The 13,073-nt window shown below is 47.0% G+C and overlaps 1 protein-coding gene across 2 annotated transcripts in view; it reads right to left on the reverse strand.

The window, feature by feature from the left end:
* The window catches only part of LOC136572793 (uncharacterized), a 68,432-nt gene that overhangs the window by 28,198 nt on the left and 27,161 nt on the right, over positions 1-13,073 (reverse strand). For both annotated transcript variants that reach the window (XM_066573694.1, XM_066573693.1), the window contains exons 5-6: positions 12,072-12,131; positions 2,176-2,262 (exon numbers count right to left, since the gene is read on the reverse strand). In XM_066573694.1, the coding sequence (XP_066429791.1) occupies positions 2,176-2,262; positions 12,072-12,131 (147 nt within the window). The remainder of the gene's footprint in view (positions 1-2,175; positions 2,263-12,071; positions 12,132-13,073) is intronic.

Here is a 13,073-nt window from a genome sequence, read left to right on the forward strand (position 1 = left end):
TTTTATATTGGATTTTCCTGTGAACCAGACCACAAAAGGAGTAAGGGGGAAGGTTACCCAATAGAACTATGTTAGGGCTTACAATTGTGCTACTATTGGGATTTAAATGTTGAAAAATATCATTTAAAATTAGGGGCTAAAAGACTCTATTTATAATTATCTAGATATTTTATGCTTAATCTAGCCAGGATACCTCTCCGGATAAATTCATTCTGTCACTGTTAGGCCGAGCTCACACGGGCGGATTCCAATTGCGGAATGTGCAATCGGCGCCTGTGGCAAAGCCTGGACGTTGAAAAGCATGTAAATTTGCTTTTTCGCTCACACTCGTGGATATGAATTGCGTATTCTGCGAACTGAGTAAAAAAATCGCAGCATGCTCTATTTTGCTGCGGATTCCACATAGACGGCCTCCATTGAAGTCAATGGAAGCCGCCCAACCCGCAGCCCATATGCAATTAACATCAAAAATCAAAGAAGTAGGATTGAGGGGTTCTGATTTGACAGCCTGAAATCGAGTCCACAGGCAGCAAAGAAAGCAAGTAGGATGCTCGGCTGCATAGCTAGATGTATAACCAGTAGAAAGATAGAGATTGTGATCCCACTGTATAGAGCTCTGGTGAGACCAGATCTGGAATACTGTGTTCAGTTCTGGAGACCTCACCTACAGAAAGGCATTGATAAAAAAAGAGCAAGTCCAAAGACAGGCTACAAAAATGGTGGAAGGTCTCAAGGACAAAACTAATCCCGAAAGACTTAGGCTGCACTCACACACGTTCAGATTTTGCGTGGCATTGTCAAACACATGTTACAGCGCTTGACAGTGTTTTTTGATGCACCCGATCACTGTGATGGGGTGCGTTAAAAAGTGCTAAAATAGAGAATTTAGAAACACCCCCTTCGAGTGCTGGAATGAGGGATCCCATTGGAAATAAGGACGGCGTTGTACCACAGTTAGCGCGGCGTTCAGGGAGCTGAGCTATCCGCGGTAAAAAGCATCCAGTGTGAGAGCGACCTTAAAGAACTTAACTTGTATAGCCTGAAGGAGTGAAGGGAAAGGGGAGGGGGTGGGGAGGTGAGATTGAAATCATTAAATATATCAAAGGTATAAATAAGGTTCAGGAAGGAAGTGTTTTTATTAGGTAGTTAAGAACAAGGGGCACAATCTGAGATCAGTTGGGGGGGGGGAATCAAAAGCAACATCAGAAAATTTCAAAAATGTATAAAAAAATGATATGAGATAAAAAGGTCAACTTCTCACACATACATGTTTTAAAGCGTAGGGCTCCGTGTTCACTGCACATTGAGTGGTGCGTACTAGTTCTGTCCATCTTGCAGTTGGAGAGAACTTGTGTGTGATTATCGCCCATGTAAATACAGCCTGATTCTGAGTATTCCTTGTAGTCTACATTGAACAACCTACTGCATATGTTACTGCCAGTAACCACAGAGCAGATCTCTACTAAATGCTCAGATTAAAGGGGTTGTCCCGCGGCAGCAAGTGGGTCTATACACTTCTGTATGGTCATATTAATGCACTTTGTAATGTACATTGTGCATTAATTATGAGCCATACAGAAGTTATCAAAAGTTTTATACTTACCTGCTCCGTTGCTGGCGTCCTCGTCTCCATGGTGCCGACTAATTTTCGGCCTCCGATGGCCAAATTAGCCGCGCTTGCGCAGTCCGGGTCTTCTGCTGTCTTCAATGGGGCTCATGCAGAATGCCGGCTCCGTGTAGCTCCGCCCCGTCACGTGCCGATTCCAGCCAATCAGGAGGCTGGAATCGGCAATGGACCGCACAGAAGAGCTGCGGTCCACGGAGGGAGCAGACCCCGGCGGCCATCTTCAGCAGGTGAGTATGAAGACGCCGGACCGCCGGGATTCAGGTAAGCACTCTCCGGTTTGTTTTTTTAACCCCTGCATCGGGGTTGTCTCGCGCCGAACGGGGGGGGGGGGGTTAAAAAAAAATAAATAACCGTTTCGGCGCGGGACAACCCCTTTAAGCTTTCCTTCATGTGACTTCATGTGATATATCTGCCGTTAGTCTGCTGGTAGCGATCTGGACTGTCACATGCTAGGAAGGATGCAATATAGTGCAGTGCCTAATACGTACCAGAGTGTAATAATGTATCATTACAGTTGTTACATATTCTTTTATTAGTTATAAATTTACCATTAGTGGCTGACACCTCCAAATGCCCATTTCCATGTTTGGTAGTTGTTAAATGTTGTTCGGTAATTCCTTGTGGGTCTTTCTTACCTGCCATGTGAAATACAAATATACAATGTTTAGCATTTGCATTTAAAAAAGACAAAAATGCAATTCGCCACATATCAGAAATGAGACCTCCATGGTAAGTAAAAGGAGCTCTAAATCCTCTGCTCCTTATATATAGACTTAAATAATGGAATGCTATCTGTCGGCAGCTAGAGGGGGCGCACTACATCCCAGGGGGGCAGATTTTCATAATTTAACCACTTCCCAACTACATAACATAAACATATGTCATGCGGCCAAGAAGGGTCTAACGGAGCTGAGTCTACTCCATAGCCATCATGTGCCTCAACAGTCAGCGGGAGAGGGACTCCTTTCCACATTCCATCAACACCACTCACAATGTGATCTGGGTAAGCTGATGTCCTAGCATGGCACCCCAAAGCCCATGGAAGGCTCTGTGGCAGGGCTTTTTAGGCAACATCAAAAATCAGTACATATATGTAGTACGAATAGAGATGAGCGAACGTACTCGTCCGAGCTTGATACTCGTTCGAGTATTAGCGTGTTCGAGATGCTCATTACTAGAGGCGAGCACCACGCGATGTTCGAGTTACTTTCACTTTCAGCTCTGAAACGTTAGCGCGCTTTTCTGGCCAATAGAAAGACAGGAAAGGCATTACAACTTCCCCCTGCGACGTTCAAGCCCTATACCACCCCCCTGCAGTGAGTGGCTGGTGAGATCACGTGTCACCCGAGTATATAAATCGGCCCCTCCCGCGGCTCGCCACAGATGCATTCTGACATAGCTCAGGGAAAGTGCTGTTTTGCTGGAGTTGCTATAGGGAGAGTGTTAGGAGTTATTTTAGGCTTCAAAAACCCCAACGGTCCTTCTTAGGGCCACATCTGACCGTGTGCAGTACTGTTGAGGCTGCTTTTTGCAGTGTTGCACTTTTTTTTTTGTATATCGGCCGTGCAGAGCATTGCGTCCTCAGTCTACAGTAATTTTACATAGTATAGGGCCAGTAGTGCTGAGGCAAGGACAGTGAAAAAGGTGAAAGACGTATACTGTCTATATAGGCAGTGGGCTTTTCCAAAAAAATTTGGGAAAAAACATTCTATTTGGGCTGCCTGTGACCGTCCTGAGTGTACTGCGTCTCTGCTGGGGGTAGTAGTCCTAATTAATACGCAGCCAGCTAAGTGTTACAGCAGGCTTGCACAAAATTCTTTCCTGGCTCTGCGTTGGCCGTTACATCACCGCTGTCATCCTGTCCAGAGGGAAACAGTCTGCAGTAATTTTACATAGTCCAGGGCCAGTAGTGGTGAGGCAGGGACAGTGAAAGAGATATACTGTCTATATAGGCAGTGGGCTTTTCCAAAAAAATTTGGGAAAAAACATTCTATTTGGGCTGCCTGTGACCATCCTGAGTGTACTGCGTCTCTGCTGGGGGTAGTAGTCCTAATTAATACGCAGCCAGCTAAGTGTTACAGCAGGCTTGCGCAAAATTCTTTCCTGGCTCTGCGTTGGCCATTACATCAACGCTGTATTCCTGTCCAGAGGGAAACAGTCTGCAGTAACTTTACATAGTATAGGGCCAGTAGTGCTGAGGCAGGGACTGTGAAAAAGGTGAAAGACGTATACTGTCTATATAGGCAGTGGGCTTTTCCAAAAAAATTTGGGACAAAAAAATATATTTGGGCTGCCTGTGACCGTCCTGACTGTACTGCGTCTCTGCTGGGGGTAGTAGTCCTAATTAATACGCAGCCAGCTAAGTGTTACAGCAATCTTGCGCAAAATTCTTTCCTGGCTCTGCTGTGCGTTCCGTAAGCGAAGTCAGCCTCCAACCACAGGCCAATAAGCGGCACATTTAATTACAGCGTTCTGTTTCTGCACTACTGGTAATACACCATGCTGAAGAGTAGGGGTAGGCCTAGAGGACGAGGACGTGGACGCGGGCGAGGACGCGGAGGCCCAAGCCAGGATGTGGGCACAGGCCGAGCTCCTGATCCAGGTGTATCGCAGCCGACTGCTGCGGGATTAGGAGAGAGGCACGTTTCTGGCGTCCCCACATTCATCTCACAATTAATGGGTCCACGCGGTAGACCTTTATTAGAAAATGAGCAGTGTGAGCAGGTCCTGTCGTGGATGGCAGAAAGTGCATCCAGCAATCTATTGACCATCCAGAGTTCTGCGCCGTCCACTGCTGCAACTCTGAATCCTCTGGCTGCTGCTCCTCCTTCCTCCCAGCCTCCTCACTCCATTACAATGACACATTCTGAGGAGCAGGCAGACTCCCAGGAACTGTTCCCGGGCCCCTGCCCAGAATGGCCAGCAATGGTTCCGAATCCTCTCCCACTGGAGGAGTTTGTAGTGACGGATGCCCAACTTTTGGAAAGTTCCCGGGGTCCGGGGGATGAGGCTGGGGACTTCCGGCAACTGTCTCAAGAGCTTTCAGTGGGTGAGGAGGACGATGACGATGAGACACAGTTGTCTATCACTCAGGTAGTAGTAATTGGAGTAAGTCCGAGGGAGGAGCGCACAGAGGATTCAGAGGAAGAGCAGCAGGACGATGAGGTGACTGACCCCACCTGGTTTGCTAAGCCTACTGAGGACAGGTCTTCAGAGGGGAAGGCAAGTGCAGCAGCAGGGCAGGTTGGAAGAGCCAGTGCGGTGGCCAGGGGTAGAGGCAGGGCCAGACCGAATAATCCACCAACTGTTTCCCAAAGCGCCCCCTCGCGCCATGCCACCCTGCAGAGGCCGAGGTGCTCAAAGGTCTGGCAGTTTTTCACTAAGAGTGCAGACGACCGACGAACAGTGGTGTGCAACCTTTGTCACGCCAAGATCAGCCAGGGAGCCACCACCACCAGCCTCACCACCACCAGCATGCGCAGACATATGATGGCCAAGCACCCCACAAGGTGGGACGAAGGCCGTTCACCGCCTCCGGTTTGCACCACTGCCTCTCCCCCTGTGCCCCAACCTGCCACTGAGATCCAACCCCCGTCTCAGGACACAGGCACTACTGTCTCCTGGCCTGCACCCACACCCTCACCTCCGCTGTCCTCGGCCCCATCCACCAATGTCTCTCAGCGCACCGTCCAGCCGTTGCTAGCGCAAGTATTTGAGCGCAAGCGCAAGTACGCCGCCACGCACCCGCACGCTCAAGCGTTAAACGTGCACATTGCCAAATTTATCAGCCTGGAGATGCTGCCGTATAGGCTTGTGGAAATGGAGGCTTTCAAAAGCATGATGGCGGCGGCGGCCCCGCGCTACTCAGTTCCCAGTCGCCACTACTTTTCCCGATGTGCCGTCCCAGCCCTGCACGACCACGTCTCCCGCAACATTGTACGCGCCCTCACCAACACGGTTCCTGCAAAGTCCACTTAACAACGGAAACGTGGACAAGCACAGGCGGGCAGGGCCACTATATCTCCCTGACGGCACATTGGGTGAATTTAGTGGAGGCTGGGACAGAGTCAGAGCCTGGGACCGCTAACGTCCTACCCACCCCCAGAATTGCGGGCCCCAGCTGGGTGCTGGTATCTGCTGCGGTGTATGCTTCCTCCACTAAACCACCCTCCTCCTCCTCCTCCTCCTCCTACGCAACCTCTATCTCGCAATCAAGATGTGTCAGCAGCAGCACGTCGCAAGCAGTCGGTGTCGCGCGGCGTGGCAGCACAGCGTTGGGCAAGCGTCAGCAGGCCGTGCTGAAACTACTCAGCTTAGGAGAGAAGAGGCACACGGCCCACGAACTGCTGCAGGGTCTGACAGAGCAGACCGACCGCTGGCTTGCGCCACTGAGCCTCCAACCGGGCATGGTCCTGTGTGACAACGGCCGTAACCTGGTGGCGGCTCTGCAGCTCGGCAGCCTCACGCACGTGCCATGCCTGGCCCACGTCTTTAATTTGGTGGTTCAGCGCTTTCTGAAAAGATACCCACACTTGTCAGACCTGCTCGGAAAGGTGTGCCGGCTCTGCGCACATTTCCGCAAGTCCCACACGGACGCTGCCACTCTGCGCACCCTGCAACATCGGTTTAATCTGCCAGTGCACCAACTGCTGTGCGACGTGCCCACACGGTGGAACTCTACGCTCCACATGTTGGCCAGGCTCTATGAGCAGCGTAGAGCTATAGTGGAATACCAACTCCAACATGGGCGGTGCAGTGGGAGTCAGCCTCCTCAATTCTTTACAGAAGAGTGGGCCTGGTTGGCAGACATCTGCCAGGTCCTTGGAAACTTTGAGGAGTCTACCCAGATGGTGAGCGGCGATGCTGCAATCATTAGCGTCACCATTCCTCTGCTATGCCTCTTGAGAAGTTCCCTGCAAAGCATAAAGGCAGACGCTTTGCGCTCGGAAACGGAGGCGGGGGAAGACAGTATGTCGCTGGATAGTCAGAGCACCCTCATGTCTATATCGCGTTTTGGAGGAGGAGGAGGGGGAGGGGGAAGAGACATCTTGGCCCACTGCTGAGGGTACCCATGCTGCTTGCCTGTCATTCTTTCAGCGTGTATGGCTTGAGGAGAAGGAGGAGGAGGAGGAGGATCCTGAAAGTGATCTTCCTAGTGAGGACAGCTATGTGTTGCGTACAGGTACCCTGGCACACATGGCTGACTTCATGTTAGGAGGCCTTTCTCGTGACCCTTGCGTTACACGCATTCTGGCCACTACGGATTACTGGGTGTACACACTGCTCGACCCACGGTATAAGGAGAACCTTTTCACTCTCATACCCGAAGAGGAAAGGGGTTTGAGAGTGATGCTATACCACAGGACCCTGGCAGACAAACTGATGGTAAAATTCCCATCCGACAGCACTAGTGGCCGAAGGCGCCGTTCCGAGGGCCAGGTAGCAGGGGAGGCGCGGAGATCAGGCAGCATGTACAGCACAGGCAGGGGAACACTCTCTAAGGCCTTTGCCAGCTTTATGGCTCCCCAGCAAGACTGTGTCACCGCTCCCCAGTCAAGGCTGAGTCGGCGGGAGCACTGTAAAAGGATGGTGAGGGAGTACGTAGCCGATCGCACGACCGTCCTATGTGACGCCTCTGCTCCGTACAACTACTGGGTGTCGAAGCTGGACACGTGGCCTGAACTCGCGCTGTATGCCCTGGAGGTGCTTGCTTGCCCTGCGGCTAGCGTCTTGTCAGAGAGGGTGTTTAGTGCGGCTGGGGGAATCATCACGGATAAGCGTACCCACCTGTCAACTGACAGTGCCGACAGGCTTACACTCATAAAGATGAACAAAGCCTGGATTTCCCCAGACTTCTCTTCTCCACCAGCGGACAGCAGTGGAACCTAAACAATACATAGGCTGCACCTGCGGATGGAAGCATCGTTCTCTATCACCATAAAAAACGGGGACCTTTTAGCTTCATCAATCTGTGTATTATATTCATCCTCCTCCTCCTGAAACCTCACGTAATCACGCCGAACGGGCAATTTTTCTTAGGCCCACAAGGCTCAGTCATATTACTTTTGTAAACAATGTTTATACGTTTCAATTCTCATTAAAGCGTTGAAACTTGCACCTGAACAAATTTTTATTTTAACTGGGCTGCCTCCAGGCCTAGTTACAAATTAAGCCACAGTAACCAAAGTGATTAATGGGTTTCACCTGCCCTCTTGGTTGGGCATGGGCAATTTTTCTGAGATACATTTAGTACTGTTGGTACACCAATTTTTTGGGGCCCTCGCCTACAGTGTAATCCTAGTAATTTTTATGGGCTTCGCCTGCACTCATGGTACAGCAAGGTGTGTGGGGTTGGCCTACACTTTTGCTACATAAATGTAACTGGGGCCTTGTCTATACTGCAACTACTGAAATGTGAAAGAGACTGTTATCTCCCTAAACTGCTGCAACAGGAATGTTACTGTGGCCTGTCTTGACTGCTACTACTACTGAAATGGAACTAATACTGTGCTCGCCCTATACTGCTGCTTCGGAATTGTTACTGGGGCCTGTCTTGACTGCTACTATTACTGAAATTGAACTGAGACTGTGCTCCCCCTATACTGCTGCTAGTGATATGTTACTGGGGCCTGTCTTGACTGCTACTACTACTGAAATGGAACTAATACTGTGCTCCCCCTATACTGCTGCTTTGGAATTGTTACTGGGGCCTGTCTTGACTGCTGCTATTACTGAAATGGAACTAATACTGTGCTCCCCCTATACTGCTGCTTTGGAATTGTTACTGGGGCCTGACTTGACTGCTACTATTACTGAAATGGAACTAATACTGTGATCCCCCTATACTGCTGCTAGTGATATGTTACTGGGGCCTGTCTTGACTGCTACTACTACTGAAATGGAACCAATACTGTGCTCCCCCTATACTGCTGCTTCAGAATTGTTACTGGGGCCTGTCTTGACTGCTGCTATTACTGAAATGGAACTAATACTGTGCTCCCCCTATACTGCTGCTTTGGAATTGTTACTGGGGCCTGACTTGACTGCTACTATTACTGAAATGGAACTAATACTGTGATCCCCCTATACTGCTGCTAGTGATATGTTACTGGGGCCTGTCTTGACTGCTACTACTACTGAAATGGAACTAATACTGTGCTCCCCCTATACTGCTGCTTCGGAATTGTTACTGGGGTCGTCTTGACTGCTACTATTACTGAAATGGAACTAAGACTGTGCTCCCCCTATACTGCTGCTAGTGATATGTTACTGGGGCCTGTCTAGACTGCAACTACTACTGAAATGGAACTAATACTGTGCTCCCCCTATACTGCTGCTTTGGAATTGTTACTGGGGCCTGTCTTGACTGCTACTATTACTGAAATGGGCGGTTGGGCAGCATGTTACCCAGGAGAAGTGCCAGCGGAGTGTCATGCAGGCAGTGATTGTGCTTTGCTGGAGGTAGTGTGGTGCTTAGCTAAGGTATGCCTTGCTAATGAGGGTTTTTCAGAAGTAAAAATTGTTGGGGGGGGGGCCACTCTTGCCGCTATTGTGGCTTAATAGTTAACTTGAGGCTTAATCTTAACTTGAGATGCAGCCCAACATGTAGCCCCTCACCTGCACTATCCATTTCTGTGTCGTTCCCATCACTTTCTTGAATTTTCTAGATTTTCACAAATGAAAACCTTAGCGGAGCATAGGTCCCATACAAAAATGCTCGGGTCGCCCATTGACTTCAATGGGGTTCGTTACTCGAAACGAACCCTCGAGCATCGCGGGAAGTTCAACTCGAGTAACGAGCACCCGAGCATTTTGGTGCTCGCTCATCTCTAATTGCAATTACATTTTGATGGTCCATATTCTTATTATTGAGATCTATTGGTAGAAATCTATATATATAAAATTGAATGTATGTCTGTCTGCGTGCGTGCGTGCGTGTCTGTGTGCGTGTCTGTTTGTCCTTTATGCGCTACTACACCATTCATCCGATCGCCATGAAACTTTGGGAAGTTGTTAAGTACACTCCTGGGAAGATTATAGGCATAGTACAAATATCCTACGATAAATGGCGCGCGAGCTTCGTCGAAAGTTACGCCCCCCCCCCCCCACGTAGATCGAATAAGTAAGCCACCTGCTATTGTGATGTCATCACTGATGTCATCAACATCGGACGCCCTTGAACATGCCCCAACATGTTCTATAAAGCTGCATTGTGATGTCATTAAGGCTGTCAGTTCTATGGCGACATGTAAAGAAATTGACTTTGAAAACCAATATGCGTGTTCAACTACAAAATGATGCATCCGCCGAACGCTTCGCAAAACAATTGCTGGATATTGGAAATGGGAAAATGCCTATCGACAGATCTACACAATGTATCACATTGCCAACAAACTTTGGAAAGATGACATCAACCAAAGACGAATTGATCCAAAAGGTGTTCCCAAATATTGCGCGGAATTACCAAAATCATCAGTGGCTCAGCGCATGTGCTATATTAGCAGCTACCAACAACGATGTCAATGCCATCAATTTCAGCATTCAAAACGGAATACCAGGCGAAGCGACAACATATAAGTCCATCGATACTGTGATGAATCAAGATGAAGCTGTCAATTACCCAATGGAATTCTTGAATTCACTCGATTTTCCAGGTATGCCACCGCATATTTTAACATTGAAAATAGGCGTGCCTATCATTCTTCTCCGAAACATCCATCCACCAGACTTTGCAACGGTACAAGACTTTCAGTGAAAAAGATGATGAACAATGTCACCGAAGCTACAATTCTGAATGGGAAATTCAAGGGGAAGATGTTCTGTTGCCACGGATTCCAATCATCCCAACAGATATGCCATTTGAATTCAAACGTTTACCGTTTCCGGTGCGACTCGCTTTTGCAATGACCATCAACAGAGCACAAGGACAATCGCTGCAAGTGTGTGGGCTAGATTTGGAGAGTCTTCGCAGCAACGCGCGACGGGTACGCTATTATGACACGTACAGCTTGGAACCACTAGAGCACGCCAGCCAATTACCATTGGAGTTGGAAGTGGGTAAACAAGTACTAGGATATCTTCCTAAGAAGCCACAGTAGCTGGATAAATTGGATGTTCCACCCAATGGCTATTTTATTCAGCCCGCAAGGGGGAAGCAGCGGCCTACAAAATCTCATTCAGGTAGGTAGGTTCAGTTCTTGGAGGTTGGGGAATGCTTATGGGCAAGGCCTTATGTCTCATCCCAACTCGATTATTCAATTCTAAGCGCAAAAGAATTAGCATCCAAATTTTATGTACGGAATTTAATTCTCTCATTTCCTGATGTCATAGATAGATAGATAGATAGATAGATAGATAGATAGATAGATAGATAGATAGATAGATAGATAGACTGTATGCAATAACCCTGATAGATAGATAGATAGATAGATAGATAGATAGATAGATAGATAGATAGATAGACTGTATGCAATAACCCAGATAGATAGATAGATAGATAGATAGATAGATAGATAGATAGATAGATAGATAGACTGTATGCAATAACCCTGATAGATAGATAGATAGATAGATAGACTGTATGCAATAACCCTGATAGATAAATAGATAGATAGATAGATAGATAGATAGATAGATAGATAGATAGATAGACTGTATGCAATAACCCTGATAGATAGATAGATAGATAGATAGATAGATAGATAGATAGATAGATAGATAGATAGATAGACTGTATGCAATAACCCAGACAGATAGATAGATAGATAGACTGTATGCAATAACCCTGATAGATAGATAGATAGATAGATAGATAGATAGATAGATAGATAGATAGATAGATAGATAGATAGATAGATAGATAGACTGTATGCAATAACCCTGATAGATAGATAGATAGATAGATAGATAGATAGATAGATAGATAGATAGACTGTATGCAATGACACGTACAGCTTGGAACCATAAATACTAGAGCACGCCAGCCATTTACAGTCAGTCTCCATTGGAGTTGGAAGTGGGCAAACATGTACTAGGCTATCTTCCCAAGAAGCCACAGCAGCCGGATAAATTGGATGTTCCACACAACGGCTATTTTATTCAGCCTGCAAGGGGGAAGCAGCGGCCTACAAAACCTCAGTGGTCGCTGCTGCCGTCATCTAGATATATAAAAACGAATGTATGTATGTATGTCTGTCTTCGCAGCAACGCGCGACGGGTACGCTAGTCTAGATATATAAAAACGAATGTATGTATGTATGTCTGTCTTCGCAGCAACGCGCGACGGGTACGCTAGTATGATATAAAATGCCACCTATATGTTGCCCACTTGAGAAAAAATTTGCTGAAAAAACTTCACAAATGTGACAAAAACATGTTTTAACCTGGCCCAGACATTATGTATTATTGGATAATGAAATGCTAAAAATATTTTTCACAAACTTACTTGTGTCAGGTTTCTTAGTAAATGCTACCACGGTAGCGGCAGCAGTGGTTTCTATGTGATCTAACATGAGAAATGTAGAATACAAAATAAAGCACATCAAAATTGAAGTACATTTTAAAGAGAACAGAGTCCACATCTTACAAACCAGTCACATTTTGGACAATTCATTCAAACTGCTGAAAATGAGCGATAATTCGGTTATGCATATAAATGTGAGCATTTGTGCACTTTTCGATCACTAGTCGTTTAGTGTTGGTTTTTAACCGGCATAAAAACCATTGCTTGATCACTCAAAATTTGTTCCATTTGAATTTAATTCGTTCAGTCTTTTAAGTGATCAAAGGATAGTTTTGTTTGACTTTCATACACAATGAGTACACTGTTTATGCAAGGCAAACAAATGCCTGGAGGAGACAATGGACTCCTGCTGGGCAGATAAACATCACATAAACACACGCCCAGCTGAGAAAACAACTTGTGAAGGAAATGCAGATGATTAAAAGACATTATCTGTACCTGTAATATTATTTAAAAATGTAGTTAAATTATCCAGTCCTGCTATCTCTTCCAGTTTCCTTCCCCCATATACATGCACACTCAACTCAGCCGAATGTGCATGTCTCTTGTATGAAGTGAGGGGAGAAAGCCACTGTGACAGCTCTGGCAGTGGCTTATATCCCAAGAGGAACCTCCCGACTCGCTGCTGGTGGCAAGTCGGGAGGTTGCCACACACATTAGATGATCATCTGGTTCCATTATCTAATGCCATCGACTTATCCTCATATAATGTATATGGTCACCCTAAGATTATGTGAATATTACGACAGACACTATGACAAGGACGTACTGATAAGTCTCTGTTTTTCCCACTTTCCCCTACTTTTAGACTAATAATGCTTTCATCAAAACATACATTTTTGTTATGAGTCTGCCCAAAACTGCATAGTTGAGGCATGGCTTTGAAAGGAGTCTTGCTTCTGCAAGATAATACTGCTCCTCAAG

This window comes from Eleutherodactylus coqui, chromosome 7, assembly GCF_035609145.1.
Source record: "Eleutherodactylus coqui strain aEleCoq1 chromosome 7, aEleCoq1.hap1, whole genome shotgun sequence".
Taxonomy (NCBI): Eukaryota; Metazoa; Chordata; class Amphibia; order Anura; family Eleutherodactylidae; genus Eleutherodactylus; species Eleutherodactylus coqui.